Here is a 21,257-nt window from a genome sequence, read left to right on the forward strand (position 1 = left end):
AACTGTAAACCACTGAAATTAACTTTTCTTTGTCCTTTTTTTCATAAATGTCTCAAAAAAGGAACACTCATTGCCTCCATGGTCTCATCAGCACTTACTCCTTTATGCCACTTACTCATTTACATATTCCTTCTAACACTACTTAATATCTGGTATATACCAAGTATCTGTAACCTTAAAGACAAGGTCTCTGCATTCTTAGAGTTTACATTTCCTTACAATCTTATTTTCATCACCTAGAATTTAACTGAAGTTACTTAAGAGTTATGACCTCTATTAACAGCTTTCAATTTTATCTCCTCTCTTGTATTAACAGGTGAAAAAAAAAGATCTCTTATGCCGGGACACCTGGGTGGCTGGCTCAGTTGGTTAAGCATTAAACTTTGGCTCATTTGGCTCAGGTCATGCTATCACGGTTCGGTTCCTATGTTCGAGCCACGTATCGGGCTCTGTGCTGATGACAGCGCAGAGCATGGAGCCTGTTTGGATTCTCTGTCTCCCTCCCTCTCTACTCCTCCCCAGCTCATGCTCTCTCTCTCTCTCAAAAATAAACATTAAAAAAAAATCTCTTATTGCCTAAAGAGAACCATATTTCCTATCTTCTTGGGGAACCTCAAACTATTAATAATTCCATCTTTTCCCTTTAAATCTTCAAACACACTCCATCTTTCCAGGCTATTCCTTTTACCCCCAAATAAATTCTTTCTCAAACCTCAACTTTGCAGCTTTTATCTTCTCTCCTTCTACTGGAAGCTTCAAGGAACAATCTACACTCAGTGTCTAGCTACCTATTTATTCCTCACTCACTGCATCCTGGTTTTCCTTGCTACCAGGACAAAATGCTGTTTTCTTGTACTATTGCCAGGATCACTGTAACTATCCTGATGCCTCTAAAAGACACTTATAAGTTCTCTTTCCCAATATTTGCAAAATCTAGGCACTGCTGACTCCTTCAAATCTGACATCACTCTTAACTAATTTTCCAACTGTCTGGCAATTTATTCTCAGATAACCTTCACAGATTCCTCATCCTCTATCTACCTCCTCTTAAATGCAGTGTGCTTTAGGGTTTGCCTTCTTCTCATTTTATGTTTTCTCTATAATTTCATCCAGTTTCATGGCTTCATTTACTACCTAATACACATGCATACACAATGCTCAAATCTTTAACCCCAGCCCAGATTTCTCTTCTGAGTTCCAGATATAGAGAGCCAATTACCTGCTGGCCATTTCCAACTAGATGATCCAGGACTACTTTAAATTCAACAGGTCCAAAACAGAAATTTCGTATATACCAAGTATTTGTAATCTTAAAGACAAGGCCTCTGCATTCTTAGAGTTTACATTTCCTTACAATCTTATTTTCATCCCCCAGATTTTAACTGAAGTTACTTAGAGATTATGACCTCTATTAACAGTTTTATTAACACTCCCTTATATCTCCTTTTCCTATACCTCCTAGGCAGAGAATGTGCATTTCTAACAAGATCCCAGATGATGTTGATGCAGCTAGTTCAAGATCCACATACTAAGAATCACTGTTCTAACATATGTTACCTCTTCCTACCTTTAGAATACCAAGCTTCTTCTATCCTAGACCATGATATCTATGTGGCAGGCAGTGTTAATGTTTCACAGCACTGTATCCTAACGAACTTAGAATCTTGCAACATAGCATTCCAAGCATTGATTACCAAATGAGGAGAGAACACTAGAGATAAAACAAGTCATACCAACAAACTGGAAGTTTCCTGAGGACAGGGACAGCATTTTTCATATACCCCTAGAATATGAAGAACTGAATCTTACCCTAGTAGGTGTTCAATAAATATTTGCTGAACGGATACCACTATCATCTATCCAGTCACCCAAGCCAGAAGCCACACAGGGTTCATCCCTTTCCTTACCCACAATCCAACAGTCACCAAGTCCTATCTTCTGCTCCTAAAATGTCTCATACTTGGTCTCTCCTCTCCATTTGCACTGCTCCTACATTCTTTTTGAGTCCTTACTTCTCACATGAATTACTGTAATAATTTCTTAATTGGTCCCCGTACCTATATTCTTTTATTCTACTTTATTATCCACATGGCTACCAGACTAATCTCTCTAAAAAAGTAAATGAGACAATGTCATTCTTAAAAATAATAGCTTCCCACTGGCTTTAGGGAAAAAAATGTTAACTCCATATGATATGCAAGCCCCTCCATGGTCTTGCCTCAATCTACCTGACCACCCTCTTTCTCCTTTCCACCCTAATCCTCTACCCTCCAACCAGGCTAAACAGGCTTGCATATCTTATGGCTTTAAACATAATACTCTAAGCAGACCACCTCTCCCACTGGCTAAATACGCATCCTTTGACTCTGCTCAGACACCATCTCTCCCAGGAAGCTTCCTCTGAGGGACATTCATCTCATTGCCTCATCCTCATCCCAGTTTAGATTAAGCCTCTCCCCTGCCATGTATTTTTACTTAAAGATTTTAAAGTAATCTCTACACCCAGTGTGGGGCTCAAACTACAACCTGGAGATCAAGAGTCACATGCTCCACTGACTGACGCAGCTGGGTACCCCTACCCTGCTATGTACTCTTAAGCACCCCCAACTTTAGTTTGTTAATAGCACGTCACCATGCATAATTGTCTTGTTTATTCCACTTGATTAAGTTCCTTGGAAATTACAATTATGTCTTATGTTTGTACAGCCAGTATGAGGTATGTCAACAGATACTCAACTAAAATTTAAATAAAAACATTCCTTGGGGCGCCTGGGTGGCGCAGTCGGTTAAGCGTCCGACTTCAGCCAGGTCACGATCTCGCGGTCCGTGAGTTCGAGCCCCGCGTCAGGCTCTGGGCTGATGGCTCGGAGCCTGGAGCCTGTTTCCGATTCTGTGTCTCCCTCTCTCTCTGCCCCTCCCCTGTTCATGCTCTGTCTCTCTCTGTCCCAAAAATAAATAAATAAATAAATAAATAAATAAATAAATAAAAAAGCTGAAAAAAATAAAAACATTCCTTGCTATTTTCTAAATAGTTGCTCTGAAAAGTTAGCATATTTCAGAATTACCTAAAAAGCTATAAAATCTAGACTGCTTGGCCCCATCCCTAGAGTTTTGAATTCAGCTGCTCCAGACTAGGGCCTGACAAATTCCCAGATGATGCTACTGGCCCAAGAACCACATTTTGAATACTAGTGTTCCAAATATATGTTTTCTCTTCCTTTCTCCAGGATTTAAAGAGTCTTTTCCTTGATGCCTCCAACTCTGCCTACTGCAATCTTAATAACCTTTTTAATCCCAGCTCAATTGTCACCTGATTCATAAAACTTTCCCTATCCCAGAAGAAACTGATCTTGCTCTTTCCTCAATTTCTATCAGACTTTGTATTATTCATATAACTAGAGCTAACTTTTCACACCTACTAGCATTGTCTACTGTTATAGATGAAAATGACAGTAGGAAACCTGCCTTAATCATTTTAACATCCTCAACAACCAAGCACAGTAACCAATGAACATGAGACAAAATCTACAAGTATTCGTGATATGAATGAATCCTGTTGCTTGCCCAGACTCTGGGCCCATGGTCAGTCTGACTCACTTAATCCTCCTTGCCCAAGCTGACTTCCTTATACTGCCTTGTACTTTTGCTTGCCTTACTACCTATGACAGATGCTTCAACCTTCCCACACTTGTCTGTCCCTCGCATTGCTTTGCCAACTGACCCTTAGCTTCTTTACCTTGCAATCTACACCTTTTCAATTTTCTCATCCACTGTGGAACATAATGAGCAGAGAAATTTTCTCCTCATGACTGATGTCAGTTTTAATTCTGCTGACCATAAGACAGGTTGCTTGCTTTGCTGTTGAAGTAGCCTTTGTCACAGATTTAGAGTATGTCGTGTGCAACTCTAAGTGCAGGCATCGTAGACAGCAATAAATGTTTTAAGTTCTATTTATACATTGTAGAGATGATTTTAATAAGTTTAAAAACACAACAATAGGGGCACCTAGGTGGCTCAGTCGTTTGAGCGTCTGACTATTGATAATCGAGTCAGGTTGTGATCTCGTGGTAGTAAGATCAAGCCCCTAGTGGGGCTCCATGCTGAGAGTGGTCCTGCTTGGGATTCTCTCTCTCCCCCTCTACCCTGCTCTTTCTCTCTCTCTCAAGTAAATTAACATTTTTAAAAAACACAGAGATATAAAAAGGTCATTTACAAGATTTAAGGTTTCCCAAGAAACAAAATTTAAAAGAAAAGCCAATTACTTATGCACTATATTCATATATGCATCCAAAATAAAATCCTATTTTTAAATTATCCTAAGTACATGGTAAGAAAAACTATTTCTGATACATGAAAAGTTAACTGAGTTTCTAAAAATGCCCTTAAAAATTTACTCCTCCAAAAACTTTTCAATCCCACAGACCTAAACACTCTATTTTATCATTTAATTCTTTTTACATTCCTCTGCATGCCATTAACACTGAAGTACTCTATTTAAATACACATGCCCACCTATAGAAAAAATGGTGAAGTTATCTATTTATGTATTTCTATAAACAAATATTTATTTTACCATAGACAACTGACCAGTAAGGGAAAAAATCCTAGAAGCACAGTACTCAAGTGTGTGTGTGTTGTGTATATAAAATCTTCATCCCGCCTGGATGCTCAACAGTTTAAAATTCAAAAAGAGGTGAAGGGAGGGAAAGACTGAACTCTTAGGCAAAGAAGAAATAAAGTATATTTAATGTAGCAACTAAAATAAATACCTGTCAGAAAAGATTGTTGATAGGTTCAATCCAATCTTTTTACCTTCCCCTTACTTGAATTAATCAGTGATATTCGTAAGTTAATTCCTAAATTAAAACCCACTGACAAAACTGTAAACAGGTTCATGATACTCAGTAAGAGTTATAATAAAGTTTTCCAAAGGGAGTAAAAATTTTCAGAACGTTATACTCCATTAACTAGAACAGTGAACCAGATCACTCCAAAGCCCAATTTATTTGAGCTAATTAATATCCTATATAGCAGAATTCAGCTATAGGTATCGTCTCGACACTTTCAAACCAGTGCTACTACATTCAACAGACCAAAATAATCCTAAAGTTGGGAGGCCTCTGTCACAACAAATTAACTAGGTCTTGAAATGGAATTGACAGAATGGCAGACTAAAAGAACCAAGAGTAAATCAGAAAATAAATACTAAAGAGGAAACTAGAAAGAGAGAAATAATCACCTATAAGAAAACATCATAAAATAAATCTTAACATTTTTAAAGATAAGAAAACACTGAGTACCAGGAAAGTAAATTTAAGAACAAAAAAAGGGGGAGAGGAGGTTCCTGAGGGGACACACTACAGAAAACAAGCGAGCAAGCAAGCAAACTACTTGGAAAACAGAGCATTCTGATATATAATACACAAGCAACAAAAAGTTGGATCGTTACTCCTCACAATGAAATGCAGGTAAAAACATTCACTGCAATGGCCAAAGATCTTCAAGATCCTGACCGTCAAGTAAAATATATGTATAAGGAAGTGGTATTAAAGCACTAAAGTGCAAGTCCTAACTCCAAAAAAACTATGGCAATGAAAAGACTGCTCTGTGAAGGGCCTTGATCTAAGCTGCTTTCTGTAGTAGTCTGGAAAAACCTAAGTTTTGTAACTTTGACGGCCAAAGTTGTCTCTGAGCAGCCTCCCAAGTTGACAGGAAAATTTTCCTCTATATATCAAAATCACTAATCATTTATTAAGTCTGTTCTTAATCTGGATTTTAAGTACACTGAAAAGTGCACTTAATCTTTTGCCCTGTATTTTCAATAAAAGCTGACTTACTTGAATTTTCTAGTTTCACTCTGTCCCCTCACAATCACACCAAATTGATTTTAAGTTGCAATCAACTGAATTTCTCTCTTCACTAATCCACCACTCTATTTTCAAATACTTGATTTCTACATACGGGGTGAAATACAATACAAGAAATTACCCAACGTCAAACAATCGGTCTAAAAATCTTCTGACAACTGTTTGAAGACTTTTAGAAAAAGTGTAACCACCAAATTCCATGTTTGAATATCTTACATGGAAAAGCACTGCGAACTTTACTACGTATACAGTTCGTGATTGCAAAGAGGAAACTACAGCGGCTACCCGGAGCAAGAGAACCGGTAAGGTAACAGGCTAAAAGGGCGTCGTTGATTTCTTGGCCACGGTGACAGAGGCGGGAGACACACCCCTAGCGTCGGTTTGAAACACTACAGCAATGAATTCTACCTAGGGATTAATGTGAGGGTAAGGAAAGACAAATTTAAATCGCCATGATTCAAAAACAACCACCACAAGAGAGAGAGACTTACGACGGTAACAAAGAAAACGAAAAACCCTTGACAGTAAGGAAGCTTTAAAAACAAGTATCTCAATTTATCAAAGACCGAGTAGGACTACGTTTTCATGAATATACACCTTGGACCTTTCCGGTTCGCTAGTGCAAAGAAGAGCAGCAGCGAAAGGAGCCCCATAAGGCTGCAAACAGCAGCAAAATACTAACAGAAAAGGGGAGAAGTGGCAGGATTCCTGCCAAGGCTCACTGTTTGAAAATGGAGTGGGATAAAGAACAGCTCTGGAGAGAAAGTGGGTCTTATATAAAAAGCCATTTACCACATATTATTTCCCCAGGATTCTGGAATATGCCAGAACTTGAAGGAGCGAGTCGGGGGCGGGGGGGGGGGGGGGGGGTGAAAGGGGGTCTCCACGTGGAGGAGGGTCCTGAGGGAAGTAACGCGGGGCGACGAAGGGCCAGGACGAGGCCCATGGGCCGGGAGGAGGGGGTCGAGGCCCGGACGGACTCCAGGCGACCGCGGGGGGTAGGGGTGGAGGGGCGCCCCGCAGAGGCTGGGGGGGTGGCCCTGTCAAGCAGCCGGCCCACCGCCCCCCGCCGGCCGCCAACGCACCCGGGCCGCTGAGGGCTCTCTCGGACCCGCCGCGGCACCAGCCTGCCTGGGTCTCTCGAATTTTCCACCGGGGGAAGCCGGCCGGGGGCGTCGGGGCTCGCCCCCGCCCCCGTCCCTGAAAGCGGCGAGCGGAGGAGAGATGGTGCATAGGGGAAGCAAAGGTCTCACCATTTTGCTGGGCAGTCGGCGGCTGGCGCGGGGGGAGAAGGTGTCCGCGTTCAGAAGGGCTCCCGCAGGAAGCGGCGGCGGCCCAGCTGGGCTGGGGCGGCTGCGGCCCTCGGGACGCCCGAGGGGAGGGGAGGCGGCGCCGCGGGGCCCGCGCCGGCCGGGTGACTGGGCACGCGGGAGCGGGCGGGGAAGAAAAGAAATTAAGGTCGAGATTCAGAGACGGAGAGAGCGGGGAGGAGAGATGGCGAAAAAGGGGAGACACAGAGAAGCAGAGAGGAGGGGAAGAAGGGGGAGAGGGGGGCCAGGCGGCTCGAGGGCTGCAACCTAAACTCGCGCGGGAGCCGTGACGGACTCACTGCAGTGGCTCGCGCTGACCCGCAACCTCAAGGCACGAAAAAGGGGGAGGGCGGAGAGGGAGGGGAAAGCGGAGCGCAGCGGGGCGGAGGGCGGGGGCGCGCGCGGAGCCGGCGGCGGGGGCGGGGCTTCCGCGAGCGGCGCACATCCGGGAACCCGCGAGCCGGCTCGGCGGTGGCCGCCGGGGTGCTCTGGCGAGCTCTGGTTGGGGAGCGCGGAGCGTGCGACCACGTACTCCCCTCCGCCTGCCGCTCTTTGCGTGCGGTGCGGGGGGAGGACGGGGGCGCGGACGTCGGTGACGTCGCGTGGCGGAGCCCTTCCTGTCATGTGGCTGGAGGCGGGCAGGTGGGGGGGAGGCTGGGTCGGGAGGAGGAGGAAATGCAAGGGTACAGCGAGAGGGAGGAAATGCAAGGGGTGCGCGAGCTCCGGGAGAAGGCGTACTTGGATCCAGGAGTAGGATCCTCGTGGGGGAGGAGGAGCAGATGAGCGGCCTTAAGGTGTCAGAGCCACCCAGACACTGCACCAAAAAAAAAAAAAAAAAAAAAACCCGAAAGAAAGAAAAAAAGAATCCAAACCCTAGAGGGAATCGGTTTACTCAGGAAGACTTTATTTATCAGTGTACCGGTTTGGACCCACTACAAAATTGCTCGGCCCATCTAGAGTGTTGTCACCCCGGTGCAGCACCCGCAGGCCCACACCCCAGTATGAGCTGGCAGGGTCAGGAGCCAGGTTGGAAAGACAGGGAACAAGAGCCAAAGCTGACTACAGCTTGAGGCTTGGGGAGCCGTAAGACAGCCGAGTAGAAGGACTGCTTCCTACTCCCGCGAAGACTTCCTCACCCAGCTCTGTAGTTTCCTTAAACCCTCCAAGCTGCCGTTTGACGGGGTGCCCAGTGTTTGTTTTTGAAACACGTTCGCAGATAGATCGCCCACTTATCCCTTTTGTAGGACTATATCGACTTTGGTGAATATTACCATTCCCAGAAAATTCAGACTTTAATGGAAAATGGAGTATTGAAGAGCATAAGGAGGAAAGTAATGTGGGGCGGGGGGAAGCCGATAGGAGAGTTGTGATAAGGATAGTGAGGAATACATTTTGCAACTATTTTAACCATTTATTCCTTTTCAAATTCTTGATAATCTTGTGCTTTATGTGTGTGAAAGAGAGGGAGAGAATGTTTTCTGAGTGGTCAGAAACATCTTACAAATCCTTTGAGTAGGTTAATAAAAAGCCATAGTGTTTTTAAGAGCAGTCTGTTGAAGTTCCTCACATGAGTGTTATTCTTTGGTAATTATTTTTCCATGATAAGCCTGCATCTTTTCTAAGAGGCTTGGTGGCATGCCCTAGGTCTGTGTCTCTTTCTTTCCTAGAGATAATTTCTGTGTCCGGATGAATAAAGAAAAGTAAGACTGGTAACAAGTCTCATACAGTGAATGTATCAAGGAAAGGCCAAGAAATGACACTACTTCTGCTACTTAAGTTTCTTATATATGTTTCTTATATAGTGTTTAGATACTAATATGTTCTAAAACAGGGAAAAGCCCCTAAGCTAAAATGTATATCATTTATGTTTTTAGGTATATTATTTTAGTTTATCATAAAATTAAGACATACTCAGTTTTTAATTTTTTTAAATTATTTTTTAAATGTTTATTTATCTTTGAGAGAGAGACAGAGTGCAAGCAGGGGAGGAGCACAGAGAGAGGGAGACAGAATTCGAAGCAAGCTCCAGGCTCCGAGCTGTCAGCACAGAGCCAGATGTGGGGCTCGAACCCACCAGATGTGAGATCATGACCTGAGCCAAAGTTGAATGCCCAACCAACTGAGCCACCCAGGCACCCCACATGCACATTTTTTTTTAAGTACCATATAAAAAAATTCCTCCTCCTCAAGTCTGTTAGAGACAATCACTATAACTGCGTTTATTTGTGTGTATGTCCTTTGGACATAGTCAATGAAAATCAAATTACAATTTTGACTGAGGATTAAATACTAAGAAGGCATTTGACTTATATTGGAGGCAGTAGATTTAGAGTAACCCGTAATTTTGTGAAGATATGAACCAATTTAGACTACAGTCATTCAACAAGTGTGTATTGTGAAACTAAATCAGAAATTGAAAGCTAGGCACTGTGAAAGATAGGTCAGCCTCTGTTACTGACCATAGCAAGAGACACAAGGGCCATGTCTACTTGCTCTTTCTCATCCTACAAATCTCCCAGATTCACCACTTACATTCTCTCGGCTTTGTGTATACTGCACAAAATATAGGCATGTAGCAGGCTGCATTTCTGACACTGAAATTAATTAGTCCATTCTGAATTCATGGAGCTAGGTAAACCTAAAATGTGCCTTTAACACACAAGTTTTTACCCTAAGGTAAAAAAATGAAAGTATGATAGTCATTCTCCTTGTCTCTTTCTATTAAGTTTTGGTGTAAAGCTTAATATGGGAGGGTGGGAAAGGGAGAACGGGGAGGTACCAAATGGTCCCCTTACTTGATTTTAGATAACTAGATAAGTAAAATACAAAGGACATATTTAACAAGTGGATATTTTTCCTGGAAAACTTAGCAACCAAAAGATGATTGTTGGGGAGTACTATGTCAGGTAAGTTGGAGGGAGACACAAGACAGAGATCTAATTACAAAAACAGTAACAGCTTTGCATGAGGTAATTAGATGTACTAATGGCAGAGGAAAGGAAGGGGTAAATACGAAAGACGTGAAGCAAGAATGCACAGACTATGCAATTTAGTGGATGTAGGCAACAAGGAGAGGAAGAAATAAAAGATGACCATTTTACTTTGGATGACAGAAAATAATGTCATTATTAAGAGAAACAGAGAAATCAGAAGTTTAGTTGCTGAGTGGAGAGGGATGAGTTTGGATTTAAGAATGCTAAGTTTGAGTTGCTGATGAGAGATCCCAGTGGAAGCATCAGGTAGGAGCTGGAAGAGCAGGTTAGAAGGGAGTAGAGATGTGGGAATCAACCTAAAAACAGGTTGAAAGTGAAATCTTCAAATTTTCTCCTAGAGATAGAGGAAAGAAAGGACCCACAGATAGTAATAAGCTGCTAAGCAGAGAGCAAATTAAAGGGAAAGGAAGTTTTAAGAAAGAGTAATGTTTACAGTCCTATTTGACCATAGGCAGCCTCAGGTGTCAGTGCCTCCACAAGTATCTTTTAAGAAGTTAGAAATGTCACAGGAAATTGTATGTGTAGACTTTCCAGATCATTGTGATATCCAGAAATATGCCTTATTCTTAAAGGACTGACCACTGTCCTTCATTCATATATAAGATTTAAGGGTAGCAGGAGAAACAAATTACCATTCCTGTAGTTAAGATATTCCAGTGCAATATTACCCCAATGCATCCACACTTTTATTCATGATTGTACTGACTAATGTCAACTAGATACTGTGTTTAATTTTATACTTAGATATAGGAAGAAAATCCCAATTAAAAAGGAGAGTTAAAACGACTCGAAAGTAATGTCTGTTCCTTTTTAGTACACATTTATTGTTAATGCAGGTTTAGAGGAAATGTCTACCACTCCTCCTAGATAAAACATGTATGCCCCAGTTCAAGAATCCCAGATTTAAGAATATTTTGTACCTTTTGCCAGCTACTTCCACACCATAAAATTAATTACCTGTCAGTGGGAACTGAGGTTGCATGGGGAATATATTGTTTCCTTTTTTTGTACCGAAGAAAGAGCAGGATGCCAGCTCACCCCTTGCTCAAGGGTGTGGTTGAGGAAAAGTTCCTCACCACCTGAGATGGCAGGCAAGTGGCTGGTTCCCTTCTTGCTAAGCAGCAGAGGTATGAGCCAAGGATTCTAAATTCCATCTTGGAAACTCATTTCTCCGTGGAAACCCATTTTACAAAGAGTTTTGTAAACAATGGACTTTCTGCAAAAGCCTATTTAAATTATAATGTAGCTGAAACTCTGTGTATTTGCTATTAAAAACATAATGGTAGAAAAACAATGCTCATAATACATAGCTTCATGAATTAATGAGTTTGGGGAAAATGTATATCAATTACTGGATGGAATTTAAAAATTTTTAAGCATAAAACACTTTAAATTATGGATTATGTGCAACTTTTCTAATTCTCATAAGAATTAACAACATTGAATTTGTTCAAAATAAAACTCTATCATTTAATTTTCAGATGAAACACAAATCAGAAATATTTTTAAATTTGGAAAAGTTTCCCAAAATTATGTGATTAATTGGTTATGTAAGTTATTTTTATATTATATACTGGGCCAAAAAGAAAAGGGGATAAAAGTCTTTCCGAAATGTGTTCCTAAACTTCCTGAATCCACATCTAAATCTCTGTGTTAGAGGAATATCCCACAGTACTTTTAGAGGCTGTCTGTTAACACTCTTCATATAATGAGCAATTCTTTTTCTGTGCTGATCATTTTTCCATATGATAAGTATGTTAGAATTGGGTTGTTATCTGCATAAAGATGAATGTTGAAACCATGAGATAGAGGACAGAAATCAGAGAACATAGAAACAATAGAGCAGTACCAAGGCAGAACCAAAGGTAGCATCTACATTTAAGTAGTGGAGGGAGAAGGAAGTGACAGAGAAGATAATGGACTCGGCTAAGGGCAGGAGACGCAGCAAGGATGCCCAGGAAGCTGAAGAAGAGGAGTTCAAGATGAAAAGGATGGTCCAGCAGCATGTCAAATAGGACTAAGACAGACAGAAAAGTTCAGGCCGTTGGTATACACCTGGACATATCTGTTGAGATATGGTATATAACCCTTAGCCTGAGAACCACATTTAATGCTATTCTTCCAGGAAATGTAAGAGTAACCAAAAAGGCATATTGTGAAGAAAAATACTCGTGGAAGGAAATATATCCAATACAGTGTTGTAAACTGTGAATATTCAGTAAATGAGCCATACCTACATATTCAAGACTGTCACTAAAATTAATCAATATGCTTTTTAAAATAATTTGGTCTTCTGAAAAAAGTTTATAAACATGTAGAAGATATGCAAAATTTAGAATACTGTAAATAGAACTCATTGGTTCTACATAATTGGCAAATTGTGCTAAAATTTTCAAGGCCACAGCTGGAAATTGCAATGTAGATATATTTTATGAATTTTGTTAGAACGAGGAAGGTGATTGTATTTCTAAGAAATAGAAGAAAATATTTTACTTAAAAATTGTATATTTTAGACTAAGGATGAAATGTTTGGTAAATGAGTTTTCCTCAGCAAATTCTACATGTTCTACCATTTAAAACTGGTTTTTGGATGGGGTGCCTGGGTGGCTCAGTTGGTTAAGCATTTGACTTCAGCTCAGGTCACAATCTCGAGGTCCATGAGTTTGAGACCCGTGTCGGGCTCTGGGCTGATGGCTCAGAGCCTGGAGCCTGCTTCCGATTCTGTGTCTCCCTCTCTCTCTGACCCTCCCCTGTTCATGCTCTGTCTCCCTCTGTCTCAAAAATAAATAAACTTTAAAAAATAAATAAATAAATAAATAAATAAATAAATAAATAAATAAATAAATAAATAAAACTGGTTTTTGGAGACCCAAAACAAAGAGATCCTGGTGCTCATAGGGTGTGTGTTTAAGAATAAGGACTTATGGGGGCGTCTGGGTGGCTCAGTCAGTTAAGCGTCCGACTTCGGCTCAGGTCATGATCTCACGGTCCGTGAGTTCGAGCCCCTCATCGGGCTCTGTGCTGACAGCTCAGAGCCTGGAGCCTGTTTCGGATTCTGTGTCTCCCTCTCTCTCTGCCCCTCCCCTGTTCATGCTCTGTCTCTCTCTGTCTCAAAAATAAATAAACATTAAAAAAAAAAAAGAATAAGGACTTATGAGGTTGAGATCAGAAGAGGAGTCTCAGAAGATTCAAATCAACTAGTGGTTGAGATCTGCATGTTTTTGTGACAGTAAACAAGCTTTGGACAGGCAGGGGCTGCAGGATGTTTAGATAGTGGTGGGTGGAAGAATGAAGGACTATAAACACTGATTTTAAGAAGTTTGAACCCCAGAGAGCCCTCTAGTACTTGGTGGAGAAGCAGTGAGAGATCTGAGCTTGGCTAGTTAGCAGGTCATAAAGAATCATAGGTATGGCTGGCTGGAACAATGTGGGAATGAGTATGAATAGTTTATAGAGACATAATTTTAAGCACTTTGAAACCCATACCATATTTTTAATTCTTCACAGTCGACTGAAAATCATTTTGTGTGTCTAAGAAAAGAGGACATTAAGTACTGGAGCTGGAAGTAGAACTCAGGTCTGTGTGACTCCAAAGCTCAAGCTTTTCACCACTATGGTACACCTCTATCTGTGTGCGCATGCACAAACACACATGCATTGCCCTTATGTATTTAATTTTCTCTTTAAAATAAAAATAGGATGTTGACGCTGTTGGGTAACTGTTTCCCTTACCAACTGTGGTATTCGTGTAACACTTTAGGCTTTGGAGAGCTCTGGTAACAATGGTTCCTGGTATATAACCCTTAGCCTGAGAACCACATTTAAATAAAAACCATTCCCTCTGTAAAGAACAGTCCCAGAAGGCCATACTAAATCTACCAATGACTCGTGCCAGTCGTCTGTCAGATAGCAAGTCCAGAAGTAGCAATGAGAGAAAAGGCATTGGTCCAATTTTTCTAACTTTGTAAAAACAGTCAAATCATAGAGACATTTGGGGGCATCCATGACAACAGACTCACCAACTTTTTCTTACCTGGAATGTTTTGGGCTGGTGTGTAGAAATAACAGAAAGATAATCTCTACTGTTTCCTCAACTAGTGTTTCTACTCATTAAATAACAAAAAGTAGCAGTAAACTTTAAAAAAAACTACAACTTTGTTTATACAGTAAATAAATGTGTTTCCAAGATACACAGGAAGCAGGTATGTGGAGTAAGAAAGCTAATTTTTAAACTACCTTTTCAAAATACCAATTATGGGGGCACCTGGTTGGCTCAGTCGGTTGAGCCTCCGACTTCAGCTCAGGTCATGATCTCACAGTTTGTGAGTTCGAGCCCCGCATTGGGCTCTATGCTGTCAGCGTGGAGCCCACTTTGGATCCTCTTTCTCCCTATCTCTCTCTGCCCCTCCCTCCCCTCTCAGCCTCTCCCCCACCCATACTGTCTCTCCCTCTCTCAAAAATAAATAAACTATTAAAAAAATAATAAAATACCAACTATGTTCTATTATGGAGAAAGATGTAGTCTTCCATAACACTGTTTTATTATTCTATTTCATAGTTGAAGTTTGTGATTATATAAAGTAAGTCAAATAGTTGTTTTTACTAACATGGAGGCTGGCAAATCACATCCAGGTCCTTATGTTTTGTCCAATGTTTTGCTCTGTATTTTCTCAGTCCTTTCGTGGGAGCAAACTAGTCTTTCCCTTCAATTCCTCTACCATATGAACAGAGCAATCACCACAAATTTTGGGAGTCCTGTCCATAGTACGGTATAAATATTGTTAAAATGAACTTGAATTAGAAATGGCTTTTTAAAAAAGAATACAAATAGAAAATGTGCCCCTCAAGATCACAATCCCTGAGGCGCCTGGGTGGCTCAGTGAGTTAGGTGTCTGATTCTTGACTTTCTTTGGCTTGGATCATGATCTCACGGTTCACAAGTTCGAGCCCTGCATGGGCTCTGTGCTGACAGCATGGAGCCTGCCTAAGATTCTCCCTCTTTAGCTACCCCTCCCCTGCTCATACTCTCTGTCTCTCTCAAAATAAATAAATAAATAAAAACTTAAAAATACATATATCTAATTAAAAATAAAAAAGATCACAATCCCTGTCTGGGATGCATTTTCTCGTCTCTACCATAAGGGATTTAGAATAGATGAAGGCTAAGCACGATCCCTTTCAGCTCAGTAGATCTATGCTTCTATTGTTTCTAACAGACCTTATGAAACTTGCCAGAGCAAAACTAGGCAAGCTCTAATGATAGTCTCTGGGAAGAACAGAGGCTCCTCTTAATTTCTTGGGTTCAGCAACTACCTCACTTCAGAATCTCTTTTTAGTCTGCTGGCTACAGAACTGGGGCCTGCCACTTTCAACCTGGATCACCTAGATCAAGGTCAGAGAGAATAGGGCTATCTTATCCAAAATATACATGTGAAAATCAATTTCAAAAATAAAGCTAGGGAATACACTAATGTAAAAAAGTTCGCAGGACAACATGTTTTTTTAAAGGGGAAGGGCAAACATCATTTAAAGAGATCATCAAATATTCCTTAGTCACAATACTTAACACTCCTGGGACTAAGACCAAATCGCCAGACATTATGCAAAGATGCTGTTTGCAATTTCAAAAGATCCTTATTTCTGCCCTGTTGCAGCTAATAAAATACTTTCAGGGGCTTTTTATGAAAGAAGGAAGTCCACAAGTAGGTTAGATTCTGATGTTCCAAGAGATTCTTTGGCAAAGAAATAATTTACACTGCCCAGACTCATAGAAGAATAACTGATAAGTGGAAAAGAAAATGGTCTAAAAAATACTTAGGAAAAAAGGTCTTCTAAAATAGCAAGCACAGGGGCACCTGGGTGGCTCAGTCGGTTAAGCGGCCAACTTCGGCTCAGGTCACGATCTCGCACTCCGTGAGTTAGAGCCCCACGTCAGGCTCTGTGCTGACAGCTCAGAGCCTAGAGCCTGTTTCAGATTCTGTGTCTCCCTCTCTCTGACCCTCAACCGTTCATGCTCTGTCTCTCTCTGTCTCAAAAATAAATAAACGTTAAAAAAAATAATAAATAAATAAATAAATAAATAAAATAGCAAGCACAAAAGAAGAATTAGTTAAAATTTCATAATCATCGAAAGTATATAAAGGCTCTGTTATTTGTCCTCACTTAAGATCACATTTCTATTTTTTAAAAACTCCAGGGGCGCCTCGGTGGCTCAGTCAGTTGAGCGTCCAACTTCAGCTCAGGTCATGATCTCACCGTTCGTGAGTTTGAGCCCCGCATTGGGCTCTGTGCTGACAGCTCAGAGCCCGGAGCCTGCTTTGGATTCTGTGTCTCCCTCTCTCTCTGACCCTCCTCCGTTCATGCTCTGTCTCTCTCTGTCTCAAAAATAAATAAACGTTAAAAAAAATTTTTTTTAAACTCCAAAAACTTAGTTTATTCATTTTTATTTTACCTGCATCAAGTGATTATGTAATGAAAATATTTCCTGAAGATTCCATCAGCAACACAGAATGCCAGTAAGTGCATGGTACAACACTCCACAGTATAAATTGTAGTTAATCTAAACTATGGAAAATAAATCAAATCTACCACATAACATCCTATCTGGAATCTAACTTCTCTGTGGTGGAATTAGGTGTGTTTTAATTCCAGTTAACTGATTAAGTCTAATCACCAAAATAGAAAGCTTCTAATTTGCTAGCAGGCAATATTTTAACTGGGACAACAATGAAAGATAGAACTGGAATTAAAGCACAGACTCAAATGTTAATTCACCCACATTCTGCCTTCTAGCCTGTTCTCCTCCTGAACTCCCCCCAACGCCCAACCATGGATCTTTTGCATGCAGAGCTCTCTTTGAAGCTATGAGTTTCATGCGTGGGAAATCAGGAGAATCAAAGCTGCTTTACACAGAAGCATATGTTTAGGATTCCAGGGGATGCTGAAAAATACTACAGATTAGTAGTCTCCCTGCGGGGAGCTCATCTGAGTATGAGACCCTCACATTTTGCATTTCTTATGCCTAGGGTGTTTAAATCGCTGGCCTCAATCCTATAGCACCAGGGTTTGTTTTCACATTTAGTTCCCTTGAATTTTTTTTTTAACCTACTTTGACAAAAAAAGAGGGAGCAAAATAGGAAAAGAAGGCAGGGGCGGGGAAGAATAAATCATTATGCAGCTCTCAACCTCCACAGGGAAACAGCAGTACAAACCCACAGATCCAGAATTGTCAAGAAATGGGGATGTTTGTTTACAAGTCACAGAATCAGTTATGTAACTAGAAGGTAAGGAAATCAAGTGATCATTTGAAGGGGAGCAAAGACTGATACTTTTTGAATTAATCAAGAGACTTGTCTCAGAAATAGATTCATAGAAACTTTCTACGTATTTTTAGTTGCTTTATGAATTTAGTTTTTGAATTTCATTGTACCAGAAGTACAGTGTTTCTATGTAGATAATGACCATTCATTTTCATCATTAATTGTAGCTATCTGGAAACACTTTCTTACCATGGCAATTTTTAAAGTATCACCAAGTCTTTACAAGGGAAATTGGAATAGCTTTATATCTGCTGATCTATCTGTATGATTTAGTAGGAAAATATATGACAATAGATCAGTTCTAATTTCTCTCTACTCCTCACCCCATAACTTTTTTTTTATTGGTTAGTTGTTTTATGTAAGTATGTATGTATGCATGTATGTATGTATGTATGTATTTATCTATCTTAATTTCTGGGACCATATAATGTTTATAAAATTAAGACCTTTATTTTTTTATTTCTTTTATTTTTTTAATGTTTATTTATTTTTGAGAGAGAGAGAGACTGAGTGTGATCAGGGGAGGGGCAGAGAGAGGAGACGCAGAATCTAAAGCAGGCTCCAGCCTCTGAGCTGTCAGCACAGAGCCTGACATGGGGCTCGAACCCATGAACCATGAGATCATGACCTGAGTCAGATGCTCAACCGACTGAGCCACCCAGGCACCCCAAAATGAAGACCTTTAAAAATATTTCCATGTAAATAAAATTTGGGGGGAAATCTAAAACATTGTAGAAATTTCAACTCTAAAGAAAAAAAATTTAGAAAATCAAATTATTTAAATAGGTGATTATATTGGGCCCTAATACAATTCAGAAATAAATTACTCTCAACAAAGCTCTTAAGAAAGTTTTTCTGATCTTTTTAATACCTGCATTTATATTTAATATTTTCTAAAAATACATTTTTCCTGAAAACTTACGGCCAGATTTCAGTGCCAAAAAAGAACATAATTAATCAACTTCTGACAGCAAATTAAATTGAAACTACTGAGGTTTCAGTCAATATGTTTATGGAACATTGTTTTCTTTCTCATCTAGCTAACTTGTTCTTCAAATCGGGTCAGTTTAGTGTTACGTGTTACTCCCTTAGGAAAATCCTTGGGGAACTGTAGGAGAAGAATTATGTTTTTCACCAGGCAGACAAAAGCTGAATTCAGTCCCTTGGGGGAAGCTTTCTTAGGGTGTTTTCTCCTAATGGTGCCAGAGCCCCACGACCAGGAAGGAGATGCACAGCTGAGATATGGTACCCAGAGTGCCACTCAGCTCTTACACCTGTCATAACACACACAGAGAATAGGGACTAAGTCCAAGTCAGTCTTTCAAGGTGTATGTATTGTGTGTGTGTGTGTGTTTGAGTCTTGGCATACTTTCAACTTAGGCAGAAGGGTAGTGGCCTATATCCTTCTACCTAAGTTAAAAGTAGTGCTGAACTGACTCACCGTCTCGAGATAAGTGAGTGCAACCAAGTACAATAGAAGACCTATGCTCATTGGTGATGTTTCCATAAATAGGTGCTCCTAGCCCAGGAGCATCACAGAGCCTCCATAGTCGGGAATTTGGTATTTACCAGCTTAGAACAATGATGTGAGTTTGAAAAGGTCTCTCCATCTGTTTACATGTCAGTGAATGTTAAACAGAGAAATTGGAGTCAAAATGAAAGGACAAAGATGGAAATCAACTTAGGACTGACTCCTCTTAATTGCTATTCAAGTGTTTAGGTATCTCTGGCCCTGAAGGCCGTATCATTCCAATAATAAGCAACAAAGATGATCTATGCAATTGTGTGGAGGTAAATTGTATGAACAAAATTTTATACATATTCATACTTGTATGGGTTATTAATCACTGTTTAAGGACAGTGATAATGCACAGAGGTGGTTACACTTTTTAAAATCACCTTTATCTTGTCTTGCCTGCTGTCCAAAAGCAAAAGAAAAATATGTAATTATCATTTAAAATGATAATCACGGGGCTCCTGGGTGGCTTAGTTGGTTAAGTCCTACTTCGGCTCAGGTTATGATCTCGTGGTTTGTGAGGTGGAGCCTTGCGTTGGGTTCTCTACTGTATCCCGCTCTCTCTGCCCCTCCCCCACTCACGCTGTCCCTCTCTCTCTCAAAAATAAATAAACGTTTAAAAAGTAAAATAAAATGATAATCACAATTATAATAATACTTTATAAAAATATCTTAATTTAAATAATGAGCTTAACCTTTCAGAGCACTCTGAAGTACATGAGGTAATTTATACATTATTAGAGCTCATTATTACTTGTATAGATTTCTCTGAGATGTGAAATGGCACCATGTCTTGTAAGATGAAGATGGAATGGACTTTAGACATTTATTCAGGCAGTACATTTCATTTCTGTACGTATATTATACTTTAACACAAAGTTTAAAGGCTCTGAAAATAAAACATGCATTTTAATTTGCTATAAGTAATTGTGGAAACTGAGCGAACTAAGTCAATTTTCAAAAAAGGATATATGCACCTATTGTTTCTTCAATAAAAATTCATAAAAGCATCTTTTTAAAATGATTATAAACTACCTATCCTTCAAAAACCACTTCAAAAATAACTGATGATTTGGGCTTTCTGGCATGGGACTGAGTTCCATTAGGATGTCTTAGTTTAATTTTTAAGTTCAGAGAAAGGAAAGGAACAAAGAGAAGAAATGCCTATTTGCACAGGGCAGGGCACCTTTTGGTATCATTTCTTGAAAATGGTTGTTTGAGGTAGTGGAAAGAGAATAGGCTATATAGTCCAACGATGTGGGTTTAAATCCCTGCTCTGTTACTTAAGCTCACCAAGCCTTCATTTCCTTATGTATAAAATGAGAGTGCTGCTTTGCAGAAAAAGTGCTCAATACTATTTCTGCAGGAAGAGGACATCAATCAAATGACTTCTTGGGTTTCTTTTAAGTGCTAGAATTAAATAATTATAAAATAGATTAATCGATTCCCCTTGAATAACAAGTAGTTGAAAACACACCCAAAGATGGCAGAATAAGCTATTAAAATGGCTTTTTAAAAACCTCCTTCCTTGGGCTTTTATCAACTCTAAGTGAAAGCTACTCTATTCATAGCCTAAAGCAAAGCAATATTTTCACCTCAGGAAAATAATTGCTCCTAGGAAAGCCAAAATGTTCCTATGCTTAATCCTACTGTTTGACATATAAAGATTTGTTGCTCTTTTTTTTTTTTTTTGCCTGAATTGAAAAACCAAGGACTGTTTTAAAAACTTTAAGCAATGATCAAGTGCCATATAAATTTTCAGTTATGAATTACCTGAGGACCTTAATGTACCATATTATAAATATTAATTAATTCTTACCAACACCTCTGCAGTCAAAGCATTATTATTCTTCCTCTCCTTTTTCCAGGCAGGAAGATGAAGTGTCCATGAGACAAAGCAATTCACCCTGGGGATGTGTGGAAGAAGTTGCCAAGCCAAGAAGGGAACCAAGGAGGTTGGAATTGGAGCCCTTTGTGCTTACAACTTAAGGAGAGACTCATTCCAGGGCACCTAGCTGGCTCAGTTGGTGGAGCATGCAACTCTTGATCTCGGGGGGGTGTCAGTTTGAGCCCTGGGTTGGGTGTACAGATTATTTAAAAAAAAAAAGAAAGAAAGAAAGAAAAAAAGAAAGAAAAGAAAAAAGTCTTAAAAAAAATCTTCTTTATTCATGCATGCATGCATTTATTCTACTCATTCATGCATAAAAATATTTCTACTTCTCTTTAGATTGATATATTTGGTGGCGGGTGTG

At 40.1% G+C, this 21,257-nt stretch overlaps 1 protein-coding gene and 1 long non-coding RNA gene across 3 annotated transcripts in view; one reads left to right on the plus strand and one right to left on the minus strand.

The window, feature by feature from the left end:
- The window catches only part of PPP3R1 (protein phosphatase 3 regulatory subunit B, alpha), a 69,999-nt gene extending 62,472 nt beyond the window's left edge, over positions 1 to 7,527 (minus strand). Inside the window, exon 1 of the mRNA XM_019440421.2 lies at positions 7,121 to 7,527. Coding sequence (XP_019295966.1) covers positions 7,121 to 7,123 — 3 coding nt within the window. The 5' untranslated portion in view covers positions 7,124 to 7,527. The remainder of the gene's footprint in view (positions 1 to 7,120) is intronic.
- Positions 7,528 to 13,683: 6,156 nt separating this feature from the next.
- Positions 13,684 to 21,071, plus strand: LOC128773533 (uncharacterized). Of its 2 annotated transcripts, none has more exons than XR_008417880.1 (2): positions 13,684 to 13,786; positions 20,874 to 21,071. It is a non-coding gene; the product is annotated as an uncharacterized LOC128773533 (long non-coding RNA). The 2 variants fall into 2 exon arrangements; XR_008417879.1 differs by lacking the exon at positions 13,684 to 13,786 and adding an exon at positions 17,363 to 17,453.
- The last annotated feature ends 186 nt before the right edge of the window (positions 21,072 to 21,257 follow it).

The sequence above is a fragment of the Panthera pardus genome, unplaced genomic scaffold, assembly GCF_024362965.1.
Source record: "Panthera pardus isolate Hobbes unplaced genomic scaffold, ASM2436296v1 HiC_scaffold_25, whole genome shotgun sequence".
NCBI classification, from domain to species: Eukaryota; Metazoa; Chordata; class Mammalia; order Carnivora; family Felidae; genus Panthera; species Panthera pardus.